Below are 21506 nucleotides of genomic sequence, written 5' to 3' on the forward strand. Positions count from 1 at the left end.
GTCCCTGCCCCGCGTCCCTGCCCCGCGTCCCTGCCCCGCGTCCCTGCCCCATGTCCCTGCCCCATGTCCCTGCCCTACGTTTACTACAGCTGCTGGCCGTGGGTCCATGTGCCTGCCCCATAGTCATGGTGGGCTGTGGAGCCCCCACGTCTCTGCCCCATGGTCACTAGGGCAGCTGGTGTGGTTCCACGAGCCTGTCCCATGGCCATGGTGGCCGTGGCTCCTGGTGCCGACTTGTTCCCCTCAAAGCAATGGCCCTGTGGCATCTGCTCCAGATGGGAGCCCTTGGGGTCCGCAGTGGGGTGCCCCCCATGCCCCACTGGCCCTGGCTGCCCTGCAGGTGCTGAGCTGGGCGCAGCAGCAGGGCGAGCGGCTGCGGGCACAGGCGGCCGTGCTGGCGGCTGAGCGGGAGGAGACGGAGCAGCTCCTGGACTGGATCACGGCTGCCGAGGAGGCTCTGGGGCTGCGGGACCAGGAGCCGCTGCCAGAGGAGGCCGAGCAGCTGGAGGAGCTCAGTGCCCAGCACGTGGTGAGGGACTGCAAACCTGGCACTCCCTGGGGACCCTGTCACCCCCCTCACACACCCCATCCAGCCCTGGGCGAGCACCTGGCCTGACTGAGGGCTTTGGGGAGCACCGGGCTGGGGTCGTGGGTGGTGCTTGCACGGCAGCAGCTTTTGTGTTGCGCTGTCCAAGCCCGTCACGTCCGTACCACACGCTGCTGGTTAGGGAGGGTCCTGGGAGGGGGACAGTGGGGCCCCAGGGCCGTGGAGTGCTCAGCACCAGCGCTCCATGGCAGGTGTTCATGGAGGAGCTGAACCGCAAGCAGCCAGACGTGGAGAAGGTCACCAAGAGCTGCAAGAGGAAGCTGGCGGTGGATCTGGGCCCCCCGGCAACCCGCCGACTGGCCACACGTAAGGACCCCCATCATCATCCCCCACACACCCCGGACTCTCAGCCGCCCCCTCACGCCCCTCTCCCCAGGTCGCCGCAGTGGTGGGAAGGCGCAGGGCACGGCGGCGGTGCCGCTCGGGGGGCTGGAGCCCCAGACACCCCTCATGGCCCAGCTCCTGCACCGCTGGCAGCAGCTCTGGCTGCTGGCCCTGGACCGGCAGTACCGGCTGGAGACGGCCCTGCAGCGCCTGCGGGAGGTAGGGGCACCCCAGGGGTCCCACTGCCCCGGGGTCTTCTGCCCATGGGACCCCCTGGCCCCAGGTCAGATGCAGATGGGGTCAGCAGTCCCAGGCCCTGTCCCTGCAGCTGGGGGTCCCAGCGCACCCCATGGGTGCACCTTGACATCCCTGAGTGGCTGCTGGAGCCCAGGGTCCCCCGTACACCCCAGAGTCGGGGTCCTGGGCAGAGACATCCCCCTTGCAGCCTTGGCAGGGCCAGGGCTGGGAGCAGCCGGGCTGCACAGCTGGGCCTGAATGTGGGGTGCAGCGTGGTCACTCCGGCTGACGCGGGGTGGATGAGGGGGTCCCGCTGTTGTGTTAATCCCCATGTGTGCCCCTCCAAGCTGGAGGAGTTCGCACACTTTGACTTCGGGGTCTGGAGGAAGCGCTACATGCAGTGGATCAGCCAGATGAAGTCCCGTGTCCTGGACGTTTTCCGCGGCATCGACAGGGACCAGGACGGGCGCATCAGCCAGCGGGAATTCATCGAGAGTGTCCTTGCCTCCAGTGGGTGCCGGGGGGACTGGAGGAGGCTGAGGGGGCTGGCACTGGGGGGCTGAGGGTCCCCGTCCCCCCACAGAGTTCCCCACCAACATCCTGGAGATGAATGCCGTGGCCAGCATCTTCGACATGAACGGCGACGGCTTCATCGACTACTATGAGTTCGTCAGTGCTCTGCACCCCAACCGTGACCCGCTGCGCCGCTCTGCCGACGCTGATCAGATCCAGGATGAGGTGTGGGGGGGACAGCGGGGGGGCTGGAAGGGTGGGGGCCCTGCCTGGGTCTGAGCTGAGCGTGCCCCCACAGGTGAACAGGCAAGTGGCCCAGTGCAACTGTGCCAAGCGCTTCCAGGTGGAGCAGATCAGCGCCAACAGGTACCGGGTAAGTGCCGACCCGTGGCACTGCCGCAGGCACCAGCCCTTGGTCCCCAGCGCGGGGTTCCGGCTTGCTCTGACGCCTGTGCACAGCCTGCCCCGTGCCGGGTCCTGCAGGGGCAGGGAAGTGGCACATCCCCACGCCCGAGGAGCCCTGGCTCCTGTGGGAGGGCAGTGCCAGCGGGGCTGGAGGGCCCGCAGGGATGGGCAGGTCTGGGTGCTGGCACCTGCTCCGGCACCCCTTCCCAATGCCCAGCCCTGCCCAAAACCCTGGCCCCCACCGTGCCCCAACGTCCCTCTCCCCGCAGTTCGGGGAGTCGCAGCAGCTGCGGATGGTGCGGATCCTGCGCAGCACCCTCATGGTGCGGGTGGGTGGGGGCTGGATTGCCCTGGACGAGTTCCTGGTGAAGAATGACCCCTGCAGAGGTGGGTGTGGGGGTCCCACACCGGGCACTGGTGCGGGGGGTCCCCGTGCCTGGCGCGGTGCCTGCGGGCCATGCGGGTCAGCGGGGGCCGGGGGGGCACAGCTTACCGCGCTCCCCAGGGTCTCGCACTGCTGGGACCCCATCACTGCCAGCTCGCTGCCTCCCTTGTCCCCAGTGAAGGGAAGGACCAACCTGAAGATCAACGAGAAGTACCTGTCCTCAGACGTCTTTGGAGCCGCCGCCGCCACCAGGTGTGCGGGGAACCAGTCGGCCGCCTCCTCCAAAGTGCTGTCCCCGAGCCGCTCCAACTCCAGCCTCAGCCTCTACAGCAGCGCCTCGGCTCCCAGCAGCCCCCTGGCCAGGAAGGTAAAGGCCGTGGAGCCCCCCCTGGAGGCGCGGACCCCCCCCCACCCCGCCTGCCACGGGGCACTGACGCTCACCCTTCCCAGTCGGTGCTGCGGAGGACGCGCTCCGGGGACCGGTGTCCGCGCTCCCGGGGCTCGGGGCTGCCCGACGGAGCCGAGCTGCACTTCAGTGCGGCTGAGGAGAGCCTGGCTGTGGCACCCCCAGGTGAGTGCCGGGCCGCTCCGAGGTCCCTGCCGCCCCGTAGCGCTGAAGGCACAGGGGAGCCGGGGTCGGTGTGTGGTGTGGGGTGGCGCAGCGGGGCCGTCCCCCGGTCCCTCGGAGCGCTGGAGCCGGGTGCAGGAGAGCTCCCCGCTCCAGCGCCGCCCCCGTGCCCTCGCAGAGCCGCCCGAAGGGTCCCCTCCGGAGCGCTGCAGCCCCTGCCGCTGACCCCTGCGCCCGCCCTGCGCCCAGCACCCTCGGCCGGCCCCTCTCAGGACCCTCCTCCCCGAGGCTGGAGGACGGCGAAGCCGCGGCCGTGCCCCCCGCGGGTCTCCGGCCCGGCGCTGCGGCCCCCCGAGCGGGGCTGAGCTGTCTGTCCGTCACCGATCCCGCCGGGGCCAAGTCCGGCGGATATGCAAGTATCTCCCGACACACACCAAGCCCCCGGGCTCTGGTCTCCCGCCCCACGGCTCCACCGGGCAGCGCGGGGGGGTCTGAGCCCCGGTGCCCCGCTCCCAGTGCCCGGGGCTGTGGGACCAGCCAGGCACCCCCGCGCTGGGCCCTGTCCTTCTCCGTGCCGTCAGCTCAGGGTGGCTGCGGTACCCCCGGCGTTTGGCGTTGCTGACGGGGGTCCCCATCCTGCCTCCCATGCCCCGGCGGGAGGTGGCCAGGCTCGGTACCCGGGCACCGGGACCCCTGGCTGGGTGCCGAGCCCCGTTTCTGGTGCTAACCCTCACCCCTCGGCCTTCGGCGTGCGCGCACGGGCCCCCGGCTCTGGCCGCCCCTGCCCCGGCGGGGCGGGGGCTGCCACGGGTGGGGGTCCCTCGCGCCTGCCCTCCCGTCCTGCCAGCGGCACCGGCGGGCAGCGGGACCCCCGCCCTGCTGACGCATGCTCGTGCCACCGTGCCACCCCGCTAACCGGACAGCAGTAGAGCTGAATGTAACCCCGGCCGGGCCCACCCGCCGCCACAATAAACTGTAGTGAGGTTCCTTTTTCTATGAGCACCCAGACGGAGTCTGTCCGTCCGTCTGTCTGCTCGGGGAGGGGCTCCACTCCATCCGTCTGTCTGCTTGCCCCTCTGCTGAGGCAGGGGTCCGTCAGTCTGTCTGTGTGCTCGGGGCGGGAGGCTGCACTCTGTCTGGCTTGTGTGCTCACCCCACTCTCGGGGCTGCGGTCTGTCGGTCTGTCTCTGTGCTCAGGGCCAGGGGCTGCAGTCTGTCGGTCTGTCCATCCCCTCACCGTGCTGTCAGGACAGGGGGTGCTGAGTCTGGGCAGCGCAGGCGGTGTCACATCGCCAAAGCAGGTGCATAGCAGCGCGGTGGCACTCGGTGGCTGGGCACGGCCGGGTGTGCCGCAGCCGGTGCCACCGGCAGAGCTGCCTGGCGCCAGAGCCGCGGCTGGCGAGCCCCAGGCGCTGCAGTGGTGCCAGCGGGCACCGCGCCGCATCACCTCCTTTTCCAAGGAAGGCATTGCTGGCATTCCTGCTGTGCCCACGCTGGGCAGCACGGGGAGAGGCCAGATCCCTGTCCTGGACTGCTGGCTGCTTTTTGGATACCCCTCAGCCCTGAGGGCACCGGGAATGTCTGCGTGGTCCCCAGCCAGCGTGGATCTGGCAGCTGTGCATCCATCACCTGCATGTCCCGTCACAGTTAGAATGTCTGGGGGACAGCTGGGACGGGCCCAGCTGCCTGTCAGGATGGGATGGGGTGTCTGGAGGCACTGGCTGTGTCCCCACTCCAAGAGCTGGGGGACACCTTGAGCATGGGGACTGTCCCCAGGCATTGCAGCACCACGGCCCTTGCCTGGCACCTCCCCGCCTTGGAGGAGTCCCAGACCCCATGCACGAGGGCTGTGCCTGTTCTCTTTGGTCCCCCATCAGCACTGCCTGGCTGCCCCCTCCCAATCTCGGTCCCTTTGGTCACCAGGCCATGTCCTCATGGCTTCCAGTCCCTTTTTTGCACTGTTTCACCCTAAAAGCCTCTGTCCACTCATTTTCTTCTGAATAAACACAGAGCCAAAGGGTCCAGGACTGGAATTGTACCTGTGCCGGGCACATCTCTGGCCACGCACAGAGGAGCCCCATGAATGCCCTGGCACAGGTCAGGACCCCTTGCCCGGCACTGCCGCAGCCCCCCAAGAGCAGGGCTGAGCCTGTGGCTCTCCGTGGCACATCTGCCAGCACATCCCGGGACAATCCTGCAGCGCTGCCGGCGCAGGCTGGAACCGCCAGTACAAGTTGCGTTGCACATTCCGATGCCTATGGAAATCTCATCCACCCCTCCCAGCTGGGACAATGTGCCTGGCACCACCGGCATCACCGGCACTGCGGCTTGTGTCAGCCGCATCCTGAGCCCCAGGCAACAGCGCTGGCTTGGGAAGCAAAGACGACAGGCATGCGGTGGCTGGGCCTACACCAAACTGTTTTGTGTTTTTGCTGCAGTGCAGCCCCTGGGGGTGCAGCAAGGCTGGCACTGATACAATGGACAGACACACCCACGCGGAGCGCAGGAATGGGCACACGGGAACTGCACCCACTGAAACTTCACCATCCTCATGGAGAGGAGGTGGGGAGCAGGGATGCACTGGGAGAGCCTCCGTGGCTCTCCGTGGTTGGTGTCTGCAGCATATGCTGAGTTTGAGGGATCACATTGCCAGGGCCGCAGGTGAGCAGGAGGTAGCAGTGGGGAGTGGGGCTGGACACTCGGCCCCAGGTGGGACCACCATGGTTGGGTGCTCAGCTGTGAGCCCCCGAGTCCCACAGCCCCGCTCATGGGTTGAAGCAGCTGTCCCAGAGCTGGCTGACCCCACTGCAGGGAACCAGAGGCAGGTGCTGCCCTGTTGCCCAGCCACCCCAGCACTCACCCTGGCTGTGGGAACCCTGGTAGGGGAACATGGCCTGCCTGACATCCCGTTCCACACACCCCACGCAGCCAGCCCAGACCTGGCTGGAGCCACTCATTTCATCCCACCCAACAGAGCCTGGGTCCGCCTTGGGGATGAGTGGCCGTGCCCCAGGGCAGGGGACTGGCAAAGGGGAGAGCACTCAGGTGTGTCCCCCCAGACACCTCCGATCCTCTCTCTGGGGTGTGAAGAAAACCGGTGCCAGGGCAGCTCCCCCAGCCCCGAGGCACCGCCCAGCTTGTGCCACTCTGCTCCTGGCTTTCCTGCCCTCAGCACAGCTGTGTCCCAGGCTGCTCCATCTCCCACCCGCAGGCATCGGGCTCTCCTGTCTGCAGCTTGCACCCACCCACATCCTGGGTGAAGCCTTTGCCCGGTGCCTTGGGCTAGTGTGGCTAGGGAAGGAATGAGAGCTACAGGCTGGAGCCCTCCAGGCCCCATCCTGCCCTATGGAAACCACTATCCAGGCACAGGGCCGGGACGGTGGCGGGGCTGGAGGCAATGGCGTGTTGGCAATGGAGGCTGGCAGGGCTGGAGGCCCCAGGGCTGTGTGGCTTGGCATCAACACCATCTCTAATCTCAGCTGGGGCCAGCTTGTGTCCAAGCACATGCATGTGAGTGTGTGGAGCCACTTGCACGGCAAATGTGTGTGAGCATCTGAGCTCACTTGTACGTGAGGTTGTGGGCACCAGTGCTGGGCATCGAAGCCCCAGCGGGCACCTCCCGGTGCTGAGCTCAGCGTCTGACCCCAGCCCCAGTGACGGCTGCGCTCCTGCTCTGCCTCTGCCCTTCCCCAGCATCTGCCCCGAGGGATAGGGAGTGTGGCGACTCACACCCAAGCCGGCCCATCCTCCTTGTGCTGCCACCGCCACTCCGCCGGTGCCACCAGCAGCACACTGATCCCCCCCAGAGCTGGGGCCTGTGCACTTTGCTGCTGGTCCTTGGGCTGTCCGTGAGCCTGGGCTGACAGCAGCTGGGACACACAGACATGGCACAGGGGACTCGTGCTGCCTGGTGATGCAGCGAGCACCAGGGGCTGTGCTGGGGGCATTGGATGGGATGTCCCTGCGTATGGGAGCTCGGCCAGTGGCAGCAGTTTGTGGTGGGTGGAGTGGCTGCTGCTGGGACCCCTCACTGGCTCTGCCAGCTCCGCCCAAGCTCCCGCCACTCCTGCTCAGACCCAGCGCCTTCCCCACAGCCCCTGCTGGCAGCTGGGCATGGCAACTCTGCCAGCGCACCCGTGACACCCGGCTCAGTTGGCCACCAACCCAGCACGGGGGGTTTCCACTGTAGGACAACTCCTCCAACACAGAGTGACCACATCCCAGCGCCTCTGGGCTCCCCCCTCCCCACAGCCATTGTCCCTGTGGCCCCACAGCTTGGCTGGCATGGCAGGGGTGTCACCGAGGCTCCGGGAGCCGTGGCTGCCCACAGGCAGGGGAGAGGTGCCCAGGCTGGTCGCTCCTCGTCCTTGTCGGCAGCCGAGGAGCTTTGATGAAGCTGTGCGTGCTTTGGTTGGATTTGCCCACATCGCAGCTGCTCATTACGGCTCATTAACACCACAGCCCTTTCCCGCCGCCACGGGCAACAACAGTCACCCTGCACTGGCTGGGGGAGTGTTGCAGGGCTCAGCATGGCCCAGTATGGCCCAGCACAACCCAGTATGGCCCAGCACAGTGCACTGGGTCCTGTGTGCAAAGCTGTGCTGCCCCAATAGGCACCTGAGGTCTCCTCCTGCCTGTCCCTTCAGCCCGGCAGAGAGGCCATGCCCCCATCAGCCGTGCCCATCTCGCCGGTCACTGGCCACCATGTCCATGCCTGGTCCCGCTGCAGCCCCGGGGCTGGCTGGACGCCCAGCATGGGTCACAGGGCCGCAGGGCAGCTGCAGAGAGGCTCCGCTGGTCCCCGCCCTGCTGGAGATGAGCAGCTCAGCACCTCGGCAGCAGAAGTTCCGTGGTGCCCGTGCCGAGCCCTCTGTGGTGGCAGCGAACACTTAAGCGCTGTTTGCCGATGGATTAAAGCTCCTCAGCACCTCTCATGAGCAGCACCTCCGCCAACGCCTGGGCAGCCGTCAGAAACTTGTGCCAGTTTCTGGGACACAGCTGCCCCTCCATGGCCCATAGGAGCAGGGATGAGCACGGTGGCAGCCACCGGCCCCGCCAGGAAGGATGCAGTCCCTGCCGCTCTCACCGGCCCTACTGGTGCTGCCCCTGTTCAGACATCACCCCACAAGTCCAGGGCATTGTGCCAGCCAGTGCCTCTCTTGATTCGGCAGCTCTGGGTGCTCCAGGTGACCCTGCCCGGGTTCCTTCGCCCTCCTGAACCACCAGCTTGGCACTGCCAAAGCAGGGGGCACACAGGGGCCACCCTGCCCAGGTGTTTGGCAGTGCCATTCCAATGGGAATGCCCCTCCACCTGGAGTGCACCACCACTGCCAGGACTGGCTGCACCCACAGCGGGCACCAGGGCTCCGTGCCCACTGGACCACATCGTGCGGCATCGTGGGCTCGCCCAGCCAGCCCCGTGCCTGGATACCGGCACCTCTCCAGATAACACACTCCCACACACCATAAACATCTTGCCCAAGTGCTGCATCCCTCCCGCAGCACCTCGCCCTGCAGGGTGGGACTGGAAGAGGCTGTGGCATGACCCCCCTGCCCCAGTGGCCCCAAAGGCCTCTTTGTCCTGTGTGGTACCCGCTGCTCTCACAGGGCCCACCAAGTACCTGTGGCACTGGGGAGAGGGCTCAGGGTGCTCAGAGGGGAGCAGGAGCAGGATGTGGAGCTGGCTGCAGGGTCTGGAGAGAGGGTGTGGAGCTGGTAACAGAGGCAGGGCAGGGGTGTTTGGGTGACTCAAGCAGCAACAGGATGGTTTGGCATGTTTTGGGCAATTCAGGCTTCATGCACATCCAGGGGTGTGGGCAAGACTGGGGGGAGCAGGGAAGGATCCCTCCTCTACCCCAGCTGCCGTGGTGCTGGGTTTAGGCCTACACTGGGGGTCTGTCAGCCCTGCAGGTGCAGCCTGGCCAATTCAACGAGGCACAGGGGCACTGCTGGCAGTGGGGCGGGTTTGGGGGGGTGATGGAGAGAAGGATGAGGAGCTGCTGGGGATGAAGGCAGTGCTGACCCTGGGGAGGAAGGTCTCTGCTCTTCACTCTCACCTCCTCTGTGGAGGGCACAGCCCACCGGAACAGGGCCACCTTCTGCACCTCAGCCCTTTTGGGACCAGTGAACCCCTGCAAGGAGGGACCCCAGCTCCCAGAGGGAGCTGTGGGGAGGGCTGGCCCGAGAGTTTCTGCGAGGGCTGGGCTGCTGTGTCATCCCCAGGGGCGGGGAAGGGCCAGGTTTTAAACGTGCTCTGGTCCCGGCCAGGAAGCAGCAGTGGAACTCCGGGCACCTGCCAGAGGAGCCCGTTGTGTGACCGCCGTGCACAGGTAGGAGAGCTCGGGCGGAGCGGACCCTGGCTGGGCACCACGGGCCCCCCGTGCCGGGGGCTGCAGGGGATAGAAGCGCTCCCTCGATCCCCGGTATGGGAGGAATGCAGCAGCACTGCCGGTGCCGGGGTGGGACCGTGGGCGTAGGGCAGCAGCCGCACGGGGCTGTGGCACCCTGGGCACTGCCAGCCGTCCTGCGGCACAGGGGGAGGATGGCGGTCCCTGACCCCGGCACTTCCCAGGAGCAGGACAGGAGGTGATGGCTGCCCGGGCAAGACGGGCTCCCGGGAAAAGCCCGTGATGCCTCGAGGCTCCGACGGCGCAGGTGGGCTCGGTGGGTGCTGAGGAAGGGGCAGGTAGTGGGGCAGGGCAGGCGGTGGACTGGCAGCAGCCTCCCACAGTAGCCGGTGAGGCGGGTCCACGGTGCGGTGGGGTCGTCCCTATGGACAGGGTGCGACTTCATGCTACAGCAGCCGCATTCGGGCACCGGGTAGGACCCCGGCGCTGCGGACCCCGCAGCACTGCCCGGGAAGGGGTGCTGAGCTGCCCCCAGCCCGCTCAGAGCAGGGCCCCCCAAAGCGCGGCCCAGCTCCCTCCCTGTTCCCATCACCCTCCGCCACTGCCCCAGAAAACTTCCCTGCTGCTCTCCCTCCCCCGAAACACTGCCGGCCTCAGCCTGTCCCACGAGACACCACCCTGCAGACTCTCCCCGGCCCCGCCAAGCTCCCACCCCCAGCCCCAGCCTCTCCCAGCGCTCTGCAGTCCCTGCCCCAGCAGACAACTCCTCCGCCACCCTCTCCCGACACCATGTCCCCCACTCTGCCAGTAAAACCTGTCCCTTCTCCCGGTCCCTCCCCAGGGCCCCCGGCAGCCTCTCCCTCCCCAGCCGGTGCCGGTCTCCGGGTGCTCCCTGAGGGTGCAGACGTGCGGATTGTCCCGCGGGACGTGGGGCAGCGGCACCGCCGAGTGTGCGAGGAAGGGCCTTGCAAGGGGACTCCCGCGGGTGGCGGTGGGTGCGCGGAGGCCGCGGCTCATACTGGTGCCAGCGACTTCCCTGACGCAGCCGGGAGTGAAAGCCACGGAGCAGTGGTTGCGGCTGCCAGGGAGTGCTGCCCGCGTCGGGGAGAGACCGTGGCCCCGGGCAGGGTGGCAGGTGCCAACACCTCTGCCAGGAATCTCCCTGCCTTCGTCGGCAAAGTCGGTTACTCAAAGTTTCCGATGGGGCTGATGCCTTCTGACGAAAGGGAGCGGAGCCCTTCCCCTGCCGCTCCCCCTCCGCCTCCCCCTGCCTGGGGAGGGGCAGGGGGCAACACCTCGGCCCTTTGATTCCCCAGACCTCCAGGCTTGCAAGCTGCCACAGTTCTGGGTGGTAATGCCAACATTCCATCTGCACTGCGGGGCCAGTGGCCAGTTTGCGGGAACATGTGGGGACCTGCCTGGGGCTGTCCGGATACTGGAACCACACCGGTGCTGGTGTCCGCGGCCGTCTCAGCTCTGGGACATGCAGGGACCTGCCTGGGGCTCTCCAGACACCGGGGCCACACCGGGGCCACACCGGCGCTGCCACCGCTGCTGTGCCCACGTCACGGCTGGGCTGAGCCCAGCTCCTTCCACGTGCAGCACAGCCGGTGCCATCCAGCCCGGCACCTCTTGCCAGGAAAGGGCTGCAAGACCAGAAACAGCTTTCCCGGCCCCAGGAGTGGGGCGGGCAGAGGTGCTGGGAGGTGCTGCCAGCCCCGCAGGTGTTTTGCATGCGTATGGCACAGGGATGCCATCACCGGCCCGCGTGGGCGTGGGCAGCCGGTGTGAGCCCGTGGGACAGCAGGGACAGCCCTGTGAGGCGGGGAAGCCCCTCGCTGCCAGCCCACGGCGCAGGACCGAGCAACTGCCCCGGCTCTCAGCCAGCAGCCGGACCCCTTGCACTCCCCCCCAGGACCCCCCTTCCCCCCAGGCAGAGACCCCCGAGTCCTCCTCCCCTCTCCCAGTCCTTCCCGGAGGCAGGCGCAGCCCCGGGGCCTCCCGCCCGTCCCCACCTCTTGGCGCCGGAGCCGGGCGCAATCCCGATCCTTGCAAACACAAACAGCATTGCCTGGGCAGATCCGAGCCGCACTGACATCACCGGGTGGAGGGAGCCGGCTCCTGTTGAGACCTTTCCCTGGGCCGGGCAGCGAGCCCAGAGCACGGCTAGGACAGAGGAGCAAGAGTAAGGAAAAGGTGCTGGCGTGGCCGCGGGGCACGGAATGAGCTGGAGGGACATATGGGGATGAAGCCGGGCGCACGGAACCCCGTTGGAGAGGCTGCTCCTGGGGTGGGCAGGGCCCGGGCACAGCACTCGCCGGCACCGTCATGGTGCTCTTTGCTCCACGCACTTGTTTACACGGGTGAAGCCGGGGAGGACCTGGGTCTGTGAACTCCAGGCAATGAGACAGAGCTGCTCCACAGTGTCCCCACTCGATGTGACCTCTGCGGGAAGGTCAGTGTGGCACCAGCTCTTCCTGGGGCTCTGTGTGGTGAATACCTCGAGGCAGCCCTGCCCGGGCTGTGTCCTTGCAGCCGGGTCCAGAGATGCCGGTGGGCAGCACCGTGACCCCCGTGCTGGGCTGCAGGAGCTTGGGCAGGCGCGTCTCCTTGGTCCTCCACAGCACTTCGTCCGGCCCTGACAGACCCCGCTCGGCACCGGAGCTGGGGCTCTGCCTTGGGGGACGGCGTTCACGAGGGAATGAGCCATCGGAGCTGCCCCCTCGCTCCTCAAACCTGCTCCAAGCCCCTGCTGCAGGACGGCCTCCTGAAGGGTGCTGGCACAGACGCTGTGGAGTCTGCGGGCAGGGAGGCTCCTCTGCCGCCGTGTGCCGCGGCCACAGCCCGGAGGCGGTGGCTGACCGCAGCTCCCAGAGCTCGGCACACCCGTGCTTGACCACAAGCACCTTCCAACCTCCCGGTGTTCATGGCCCAGTGCCGCGGCTGTGGCAGATCCAGGCTGTCAGGATCCAGTTATTAAAGTTATCAGGAATGCCTCTGCCCGAATTAAGGTGCAAACGAGACCATATGCCGAAGTCAATAGCATGGGTTTTATTTGATAGTAAACGTGAGAGAGATAGAAAGAGAAAGTAGGGCGTGGAGACAGAAATAGAGTGACAGAGACAGAATAAAGAAAATATCACCACTTCGTGGATCCCAGCGATGTTCTGTTGATCCTCTCCAGCTGGTCTTCTCGGTGGTGAAGGTCCCCCCAAAAAGCAAAGAATCTGATGGGTTAATATAGCTCAGGCCAGGTAGGAAACCCCAGGCATCTCCCTGGGTGTGGGGGCAGGATTTGCTGCTGTCTCTTACAACAGACTCCGGGTTTGTCGTATCACGCGCAGCCCTGTGGTGCAAGGCCTCAGGAATGGCTCTGGGCGGCACTTCGGGGGGTCTTTGATGGATTAAGGCACTGCCTCCGGTGCTCCTCACTTGACTGTACCGTGGGTGTGGCCTCCCCGGGGCTGAGGGCTCCACAGCCAGGCCGGTTTGAGTGAGGGAGGATGGGTTCACTGCCCCTGAGCAGAGGTTACCACACAGCGAAACTTCCTCCCCCCACCTCGGCTGGGGGGCAGATCTGTGCAAACCTGCTCCCAGCAAATGAGTCTGTGGGCTACAGCCTCCCCCACCCCGAAGCAAGCCAGAGATGATTCTTAGCACAGCTGCTGGGTTAGGCTCGCATTCTTTTCCTTGTTTACTTGTTTACTTCTCCCCTGAAGAATGGGTTCCCTTATCTAATCTCAGCAGTCTGATTTTCAGTCCAAAGTTCCAGCCAGGCATTCTTTAGGGAGGGGTGGGCTTCGACGGCTCCTTTATTCAGTTTTATGAGCAAAACTTTATCTCAGTGCTTGAGACATGAACCGTTTCAGTCAAGCACATCCCGCAGCTCTGCAAGCAGGAGGGCAGGTTTGGATTAGGTGTAATCTCACCCTAAGGTAGCCGTGGGGGCTCTTTGCCTGGTGGCCACTGCTCACTGAGATGGAGCCTCTGCCTTCCTTGCATTGCTTGGACAGGGTGAGAAGTGGGGCACAGTGGAAGGAGAGGGAGGCTCATGTGGCACCCGTGATGGGAGCACACGGACCTGCATGGCAGCAACCCTAGAATCACAGAATCATGGAATGGTTTGGGCGGAGAGGGACCTTAAAGCCCATCTGGTCCCACCCTGTGACATGGGCAGGGACACCTTCCACTATCCCAGGTTGCTCCAAGCCCCGTCCAACCTGCCCTGGAAAATTTCCAGGGATGGGGCAGCCATAGCTTTTCTGGGAAACCGGTGCTAGGGTCTCCCCAGCCTCACAGGGAAGGATTTCTTCCCAACATCCACCTAACCCTGTTCTCTGGCAGTGGAGAGCCATTTGGCCTTGCCTGACCCTCCATGTCCTTGTCCCCAAGTCCCTCTCCAGCTCTCCTGGAGCCCCTTTAGGCCCTGGAAGGGGCTCTGAGCTCTCCCTGGAGCCTTCCCTTCTCCAGGTGAGCACCCCCAGCTCTCCCAGCCTGGCTCCAGAGCAGAGGGGCTCCAGCCCTGGGAACATCTCTGTGGCCTCCTTTGGACTCTCTCCAGCAGCTCCAAGTTCTTCTGCTGTTGTTCTCCAGGGCTGGGGCAGCTCTGCAGGTGGGGCCTCACCTGAGCAGGGCAGAGCGGCAGAATTCCCCCCTTCCCTGCTGCCCACGCTGGGGGGTCAGCCCAGGGCACAGGGGGTTTGGGAGTCCCAGTGCACATGGACAGGGCATGTGGAGCTTCTCATCCAGCGACTCCTTGAGTTTGGCCAGATCCCTCAGGATGGCACATCAGGTTTAGACATGCTCAGCCTTTGGCTGTCACTTCCTCCTGCCTGAGAATATTTAAGTTTCTGACTTCCCTGTATTTAACACGCAAAGCATAAAGAAGTTGATTTCTCACTGAGCTTTCCCACTCTCCCCTCTCTCTCCAGAGTCCTGAGAGCTGTGGAAGGCGTGCAGCAGGAGGATGGAGAGCAAGCCAGCAGTGAATGGCCACGCTGTTCCCAGCTCTCCCGGGGAAGACATGCCAGGGACAAACCACTTGTGCCAGGACGTGATGTCGTGCAAACAGCAAAAAGCAGCTGGCAGGGATGTGGCGGGTCCGGATGCGCCCAGGGAACCCTCGGAGACAGCTGGCAGCATTGCAGGCGTGTACGTGGAGGCTTCAAAGAGGATAATGAGCTTTTATGAGGCCACCAGAGAGCATCTACTGAGCCTGGATTCAGCCCTCTGCCTCCTTGAGGCCCAGGCAGCCACGGGCTCCATCTCCGACCCGGTGGGGAACTGCCGTGTCCCCGTGGCAGAAGCTGTGCGGATGGGGCTGGTGGGGCTGGAGCTAAAGGAGAGGCTGCTCTCAGCAGACAGAGCTGCTACTGGCTTTGTGGACCCCTACACAGAAGAGAAAATCCCCCTCTACCAGGCGATCCAGAAGGAGCTGGTGGGGAGGGAGCAGGGCATTCGCCTGCTCCAGGCCCAGATGGCAACCGGAGGCGTCATCGACCCGGCCACCGGCAGCCGGCTCCCGGCAGACGTGGCCTGTGAGAGGGGATATTTGGATGAAGAGATGAGCCAGCTCATTTCTGACCCCAGCAATGAGGACAGCAAAGGGTTCCTTGACCCCAGCACTATGGAGAAGGTCTCTTACTCGGAGCTTAGGAAGAGGTGTGTTGTGGATCCGGCCTCAGGCTTCCTCCTCTTGCCACTGCAAATCACATTCCCAGGGCTGGGAGGGAGGGTGAGCAGCAGGGACCTGATGGACTCTGGCATCATCAGCCCTGATGTGTTCCGAGGCCTTGAGGAAGGAAGGATCTCTGCCCAGGAGGTGGCAGAGAATGACATTGTTCAGCACTTCCTGCGTGGGACAAGGAGCGTGGCTGGTGTTGTCTTGCCTTCTGGGGAGCAGAAAAGCCTTTACCAGGCACTGAGGGAGCATCTCCTTGTGCCTGGTGCCGCTCTCATGCTCCTGCAAGTCCAGGCCTCCACTGGCAGCCTGACAGACCCCCTAAAGAACAAAAGCTACTTCGTGGATGAGGCTGTCAGGGTTGGTCTCATTGGCCCAGAGCTTTATGAGAAACTGTCTTCGGCTGAGAAAACCATCACTGGATACAGAGACCCCTCCACCGGGGAAATGCTCTCTCTGTTCCAAGCCATCAGGAAGGGCTTTGTTCCCAGGGATCATGGCCTGTGCCTTCTGGAGGCTCAGGTGGCCACGGGGGGTGTGATTGCTCCGGGCAGGCACCTTCGTGTCCCCATGGAGACAGCCTGCGAGTGGGGGTATCTGGACGAGGCCACCAGACAGCTCCTCTCCAGCCCTCCTGACGACGTGAAGGGGTTCTTCGACCCTGGCTCCGAGGAGAAGCTGAGCTACACGGAGCTGCTCCAGCGCTGCGTCACCAATCCCAGCACAGGGCTCCTGCTGCTGCCGCTCAGTGGGGACGGCCGTGAAGGATCCCAGGGAACACTCACCTTCTTTGACCACAGGACCCAGACGGCTCTGGAAAACACAGAGGTACCCATTGCTGCAGGGAAATTCAAGGGCAAGTCGGTGTCTCTCTGGAAACTGCTCTTCTCCGACTACATTCAGGGTGAGCAAAGAGCTGTGCTCGCTCAGCAGTTCCTGGCAGGAATGCTCTCCCTGCAAGGACTGGGAGAGGCCCTCAGAGCTGCCATTGAGGAAAAGGCTGCTAATGTCACCTTCAAGGGCCTGAGGGACCAGGTGACGGCTGACCAGCTCCTGAGCTCGGAAATTATCAACAAAGACTTGTTTAAGAAACTCAAGGAGGGAGAAACATCGGCCAAAGAAGTCGTCAGCATGGACACTGTCAGGAAGTACCTGCAGGGCACGGGAAGCATCGGTGGGCTGCTGCTCCCCGACTCCCAGGAGAAGATCAGCATCTACCAGGCAAAGCGGAAGGGACTTCTAAGGCCGGGAACGTCTCTGATTCTCCTGGAGGCACAGGCTGCCACGGGGTTTGTCATTGACCCAGCTGCCAACAAGAGGTATTCTGTGGAGGAGGCTTTACGAGCAAACGTCATTGGCCCGGACGTTTACGACAAGCTGCTGGCTGCGGAGAAATCTGTCACTGGCTACAGAGATCCTTACTCAGGGGGTAAGATCTCCCTGTTCCAGGCCATGCAGAAGGAGCTGATCGTAAGGGATCATGGCATCCGCCTGCTCGAGGCCCAGATCGCCACCGGCGGCATCATCGACCCCGTGAACAGCCACCGCATCCCTGTAGAGGTGGCCTACAAGCGTGGCTACTTCGACAAGAAGATGAATTTAATCCTCTCCGACCCCAGCGATGACACCAAGGGCTTCTTTGACCCCAACACCCACGAGAACCTGACGTACCTGCAGCTGAAGGAGAAATGCATCACCGAGCCCTCCACCGGGCTCTGCCTCCTCCCTCTGAACAGCAGGAAGCGGCAGTTCATCGACGAGGCCACCAGGCAGCTGTTCAGGAGCTCCTGGCTGCCCGTCAGGTTTGGGCGCTTAAAGGGGGAGAAGGTCTCTGTGTGGGACCTGCTGAACTCCGAGTACTTCAGTGAGGGGAGGCGCCGGGAGATTTTCAACCACTTCCAACTGAGGAAGCTCAGCCTGGAGCAAATCCGACTCATGTTGGAGGAAGAAATGAAGAAATGGGCCTCCATCAAGTTCCCAGCCATGAGAGGCAATGTGAGCGCTTATCACCTGATGGAAACTGGTATCATTGACAGGGCCCTGTTTGAGCAGGTGCTGGAGGGATCCATCACTCCAGAACAAGTGCTGCACATGGACTCTGTCAGGAAGTACCTCTATGGCTTGGGCAGCATTGGGGGGATTGTGCTCCAGCCATCCAACCAGAGAATGAGCATTTATGAGGCCATGAAGCAGAACATCGTGGTGCCAGGAGTAGCCCTGCCCCTGCTGGAGGCCCAGGCTGCCACGGGCTTCATCATTGACCCTGTGAGCAACCAGAAGCTCCGTGTGGATGAGGCTGTGAGGGAGGGCGTCATTGGGCCAGATGTCCACGAGAAGCTGCAGCACGCAGAAGGGGCCGTGACAGGCTATAAAGACCCTTTCACAGGCAAGAAGATCCCCCTTTTCCAGGCGATGAAAAAGGGCCTGATCGCGGACAAGCAGGCCATGCAGCTCATGGAGGTGCAGATGGCCACAGGAGGCATCATTGACCCAACGTGTGGCCACTACATCCCCCTCAAGTCAGCCCAGCAGCGAGGGTGCCTGGATGAGGACACAAGCAAGGCCCTTTCCAAGCCTAGTGATGACCACAGAGCCTTCTGCCTCCCAGACAGCAAAGAGAGCGTGACCTATGCTGAGCTCATCCAGCGCTGCCAGAAGGACGATGTCTCCGGCTTCCACTTGCTGCCTCTGGCACAGACAGCTGCTCCTGCCTACACTGATGAGCAAATCCAACGGATTTTCAAGGAAACCATGGTGAAGGAAAAAGGAGTCTCCCTCTGGCAGCTCGTGCACTCAGGGTATTTCACCGAGGAACAGAGGAGCAACTTCATGGAGAAGTTTCGGTCAGAGGAGCTGTCGCTGGAGCAGCTGGTCGCTCTTGTGCTCAGACTGGTGGGGGAGATGGAGATGAAAGCCAAGACCCAGATCTCCCTGGAAGGCCTGAGGGGCAGTGTCCCTGTGGTCTGGCTGCTGGACGCGGGCATCATTTCTGAGAGGACGTTTGAAGAACTGGCTCAGGGTGTAAGAACTCCCGAAGAAGTGGCTGCAATGGATAGTGTAAAGAGGTACTTGCAGGGCACAGGCAGCATTGCTGGGGTCTTCATAGAGGCATCCAAACAGAAGATGAGCTTCTATGATGCCATGAAAAACAATCTCCTCCTCCCTGGGGTTGCTCTGAGGCTGCTTGAGGCTCAGGCAGCCACAGGATACCTGACTGACCCTGCAACAAACCGGAGGCTCAACGTGAGGGACGCCGTGAGAGCGGCTGTTGTTGGAGAAGAGCTTAGCGAGAAACTCCTTCTGGCTGAGAGGGCTGTGACGGGCTACACAGACCCCTACACCGGGAGCTCCATCTCCCTGTGCCAAGCACTCAGGAAAGAGCTCATCCCCCTGGCAGAGGCTGTGCCCTTGCTGGAGGCCCAGCTGGCCACGGGAGGGGTTGTTGATCCCATCCACCACCTCCACCTGCCGCTCCAGGCTGCCTGCAGGTACGGCTTCTATGACGAGGACCTGAACCAAACCCTCTCTCAGCTGGATGACAGCACCAAGATATTTTTTGACCCAAACACCAAGGAGAACGTGACCTACCAGCAGCTGAAGGACCGGTGCATTTGTGAAGCTGAGTCGGGTCTGTGGCTCCTCCCTCTGTCAGAAAACGCAATGTTCTGTGTGGATGAACAGACCATGAAGGTGCTGAAATCTGTGACTGTTTGTGTCAACGTGGGGCGGTTCAAAGGACAGACTGTGTCTGTCTGGGACCTCCTCAACTCTGAATACTTCTCAGACAGCAAGAGAAGAGAGCTGGTGCAAAAGTACAAAGATGAGAAGACTGAAGTGCTACAAGAAATCACAACGATCATCACCACAATCATCCAAGAGACTGAGGCACAAGGCAAGAAATTTGCTTTCAAGGGCCTGCGGAAAAGAGTGTCCGCCAGTGACCTCTTCCAGTCCCAGCTGATAGACAAAAAAACCCTCGATGAGCTCAACCAGGGGAAGAAAACAGTCAAAGAAGTCACTGAAATGGAGTCTGTCCGCAGGTACCTGGAGGGCAGTAATTTCATAGCAGGGGTCCTTATACAGCCAAGCAATGAGAAGATGAGCATCTACCAGGCCATGTGGAAGGGCATCCTGAGGCCAGGGACCGCCCTGGTGCTGCTGGAGGCGCAGGCAGCCACCGGCTACATCATCGACCCCGAGAAAAACAAGAAGTTTTCAGTGGAGGAAGCATTAGAGGTGGGTCTGATCGGAGGGGAGATTTTTGAAAAGCTGCTCTGTGCAGAGAGAGCTGTGACGGGCTACACTGACCCCTACACCAAAGCCCCAATGTCCCTGTTTGAAGCCATGAACCAAGGGCTGATTGTGAAGAGCCACGGCATCCGCCTGCTCGAGGCCCAGATTGCCACCGGTGGCATCATCGACCCCGTGCACAGCCACCGTGTCCCTGTGGAGGTGGCCTACAAGCGTGGCTACTTCAACCAGGAGATGAATCAGATCCTCTCTGACCCCAGTGATGACACCAAGGGCTTCTTTGACCCCAACACCCATGAGAACCTGACATATATGCAGCTCCTGGAGAGATGTGTCCAAGACCCAGAGACTGGGTTGTACATGCTGCAAGTTGTAAAAGAGAGAGGAAAGTACTTTTACATTGATGAGTCCACAAAACAGGCTTTGCGCTCAAAGCTCTTTCAAGTGAAAGTTGGAAAATTTAAGGACCAAACAGTTTCTGTCTGGGAAGTCCTCTGCTCTCACTACATCTCAGAGCAGAAAAGGAAAGACTTGGTGATGCAGTACAAAAGCAAAACCCTAATGCTGGAAGACCTGATATCCCTCATCTTAAAAATCATTGAGGACACAGAGCGAAAAGGAGAAGCCCTCAAGGTCAAAGGACTGCGGGGGGAGGTGTCGGTATCAGAATTGTTCAACTCTGAGATAATTGACAAGAAAACTCTGGATCAGCTGCAGGATGGGAGTCTCACACTTGCCAGCCTCACAAAGAGGGACACCATCCAAAGGTACCTGGACGGCACTGGGTGCATCGCTGGGGTTCTCCTCCCATTGAGGAAAGAGAACATGAGCATCTACCAGGCGCTAAAGAAGGGCCTTCTCACAGAGCAATGCGCACTGGGGCTGCTGGAGGCACAGGTGGCCACCGGCTTCCTCATTGACCCCCGGAACAACCAGAAGCTCTCTGTGGATGAGGCCGTCTCATCCGGGCTAGTGGGCAGCGAGCTGCGCGAGCAGCTACTGTCGGCAGAGAAAGCTGTGACAGGATACACAGATCCTCAAACAGGAAATAAAATATCTCTCTTCCAGGCTGTGAGACAGAAGATAATAGCCAGGGATCGCGGCATCCGCCTGCTTGAGGCCCAGCTTGCCACTGGTGGCATCATTGACCCCAGGCATAGCCACCGCCTGCCCATGGAGGTGGCTTGCAAACGTGGACACCTGGATGAGGACACGTTCCTCCTGCTTTCAGATGCAGATCATGGTAGCAAAGGCTTTATAGATCCAAACACTCATGAGAAGATCAGTTACAGCCAGCTCCTGCAGAGGTGTGCCAAAGACGGGGAGAGCGGCTTGTACCTGCTGCAGGTCCTGGAAAAGGAAGGCGACTATTTCTACATTGATGAGCAAACGAAAAATGCCCTGTTGTGTACAAAGGTCCAAGTGCCTGTGGGAAAATACAAGGGACAAGTGTTATCGCTGTGGGAACTTCTCTGCTCTGAGTACATCACAGAGGAGAAAAGAAAAGAACTGGTGAAAAAATACAAAGTGGAATCCCAACATATTGTGCAAGGACTCATTGAGACAATACTAAAGATCATTAGAGAAAAAGAAGAGGACAGAAGTGATGTCTGGTTCCAGGGAATCCGACAGCAAATTACAGCATCAGAACTGCTCAGTGCACAGATAATTACAGAGGAAACAATGGAAAAACTCCAGGAAGGAAAAGAGACGGCACAAAAAATAGCACAAATAGATAGTGTAAGGAGATACCTTGAGGGAACTGGAAGCATTGCCGGCGTGCTGGTGCCCTCCAAGGCCGAGCCTGGCAAGATGGAGAAGATGAGCATCTACCAGGCCATGTGGAAGGGCATCCTGAGGCAGGGCACGGCGCTGGTGCTGCTGGAGGCGCAGGCAGCCACCGGCTTCCTGGTCGACCCAGTCAAGAACCAGAAGTTCTCTGTGGACGAGGCTGTGTCCTCCGGGCTGGTGGGCAGTGAACTACAAAACAAACTTATCAGTGCCGAGAGAGCTGTGACGGGCTACACCCATCCCTACACGGGACAAAAGATGTCCCTGTTCCAGGCCATGAAGCAGGAGCTGATCGTCAGGGATCACGGCATCCGCCTGCTCGAGGCCCAGATCGCCACCGGCGGCATCATCGACCCCGTGCACAGCCACCGCCTGCCCGTGGAGGTGGCCTACAAGCG

The 21506-nt window shown here is 62.4% G+C and overlaps 2 protein-coding genes across 6 annotated transcripts in view; both read left to right on the forward strand.

Annotated features, from left to right (window-relative positions):
- Window positions 1-4033, forward strand: part of LOC121661097 (microtubule-actin cross-linking factor 1, isoforms 1/2/3/5-like) — a 27648-nt gene extending 23615 nt beyond the window's left edge. For all 5 annotated transcript variants that reach the window (XM_042020886.1, XM_042020889.1, XM_042020887.1 and 2 more), the window contains 10 exons: window positions 341-529; window positions 799-913; window positions 984-1150; window positions 1516-1678; window positions 1752-1906; window positions 1980-2054; window positions 2356-2473; window positions 2648-2838; window positions 2922-3042; window positions 3218-4033. In XM_042020886.1, the coding sequence (XP_041876820.1) occupies window positions 341-529; window positions 799-913; window positions 984-1150; window positions 1516-1678; window positions 1752-1906; window positions 1980-2054; window positions 2356-2473; window positions 2648-2838; window positions 2922-3042; window positions 3218-3264 (1341 nt within the window). In that variant the 3' untranslated portion in view covers window positions 3265-4033. The remainder of the gene's footprint in view (window positions 1-340; window positions 530-798; window positions 914-983; window positions 1151-1515; window positions 1679-1751; window positions 1907-1979; window positions 2055-2355; window positions 2474-2647; window positions 2839-2921; window positions 3043-3217) is intronic.
- Window positions 4034-9272: 5239 nt separating this feature from the next.
- LOC121661096 (epiplakin-like) overlaps window positions 9273-21506 on the forward strand; it is a 13428-nt gene continuing 1194 nt past the window's right edge. The window contains exons 1-2 of the mRNA XM_042020885.1: window positions 9273-9368; window positions 14318-21492. Coding sequence (XP_041876819.1) covers window positions 14353-21492 — 7140 coding nt within the window. The 5' untranslated portion in view covers window positions 9273-9368; window positions 14318-14352. The remainder of the gene's footprint in view (window positions 9369-14317; window positions 21493-21506) is intronic.

The sequence above is a fragment of the Corvus kubaryi genome, unplaced genomic scaffold (assembly GCF_017639235.1).
Source record: "Corvus kubaryi isolate FWS band 111438036 unplaced genomic scaffold, C.kubaryi_AGA036_p1.0 37063, whole genome shotgun sequence".
NCBI lineage: Eukaryota > Metazoa > Chordata > Aves > Passeriformes > Corvidae > Corvus > Corvus kubaryi.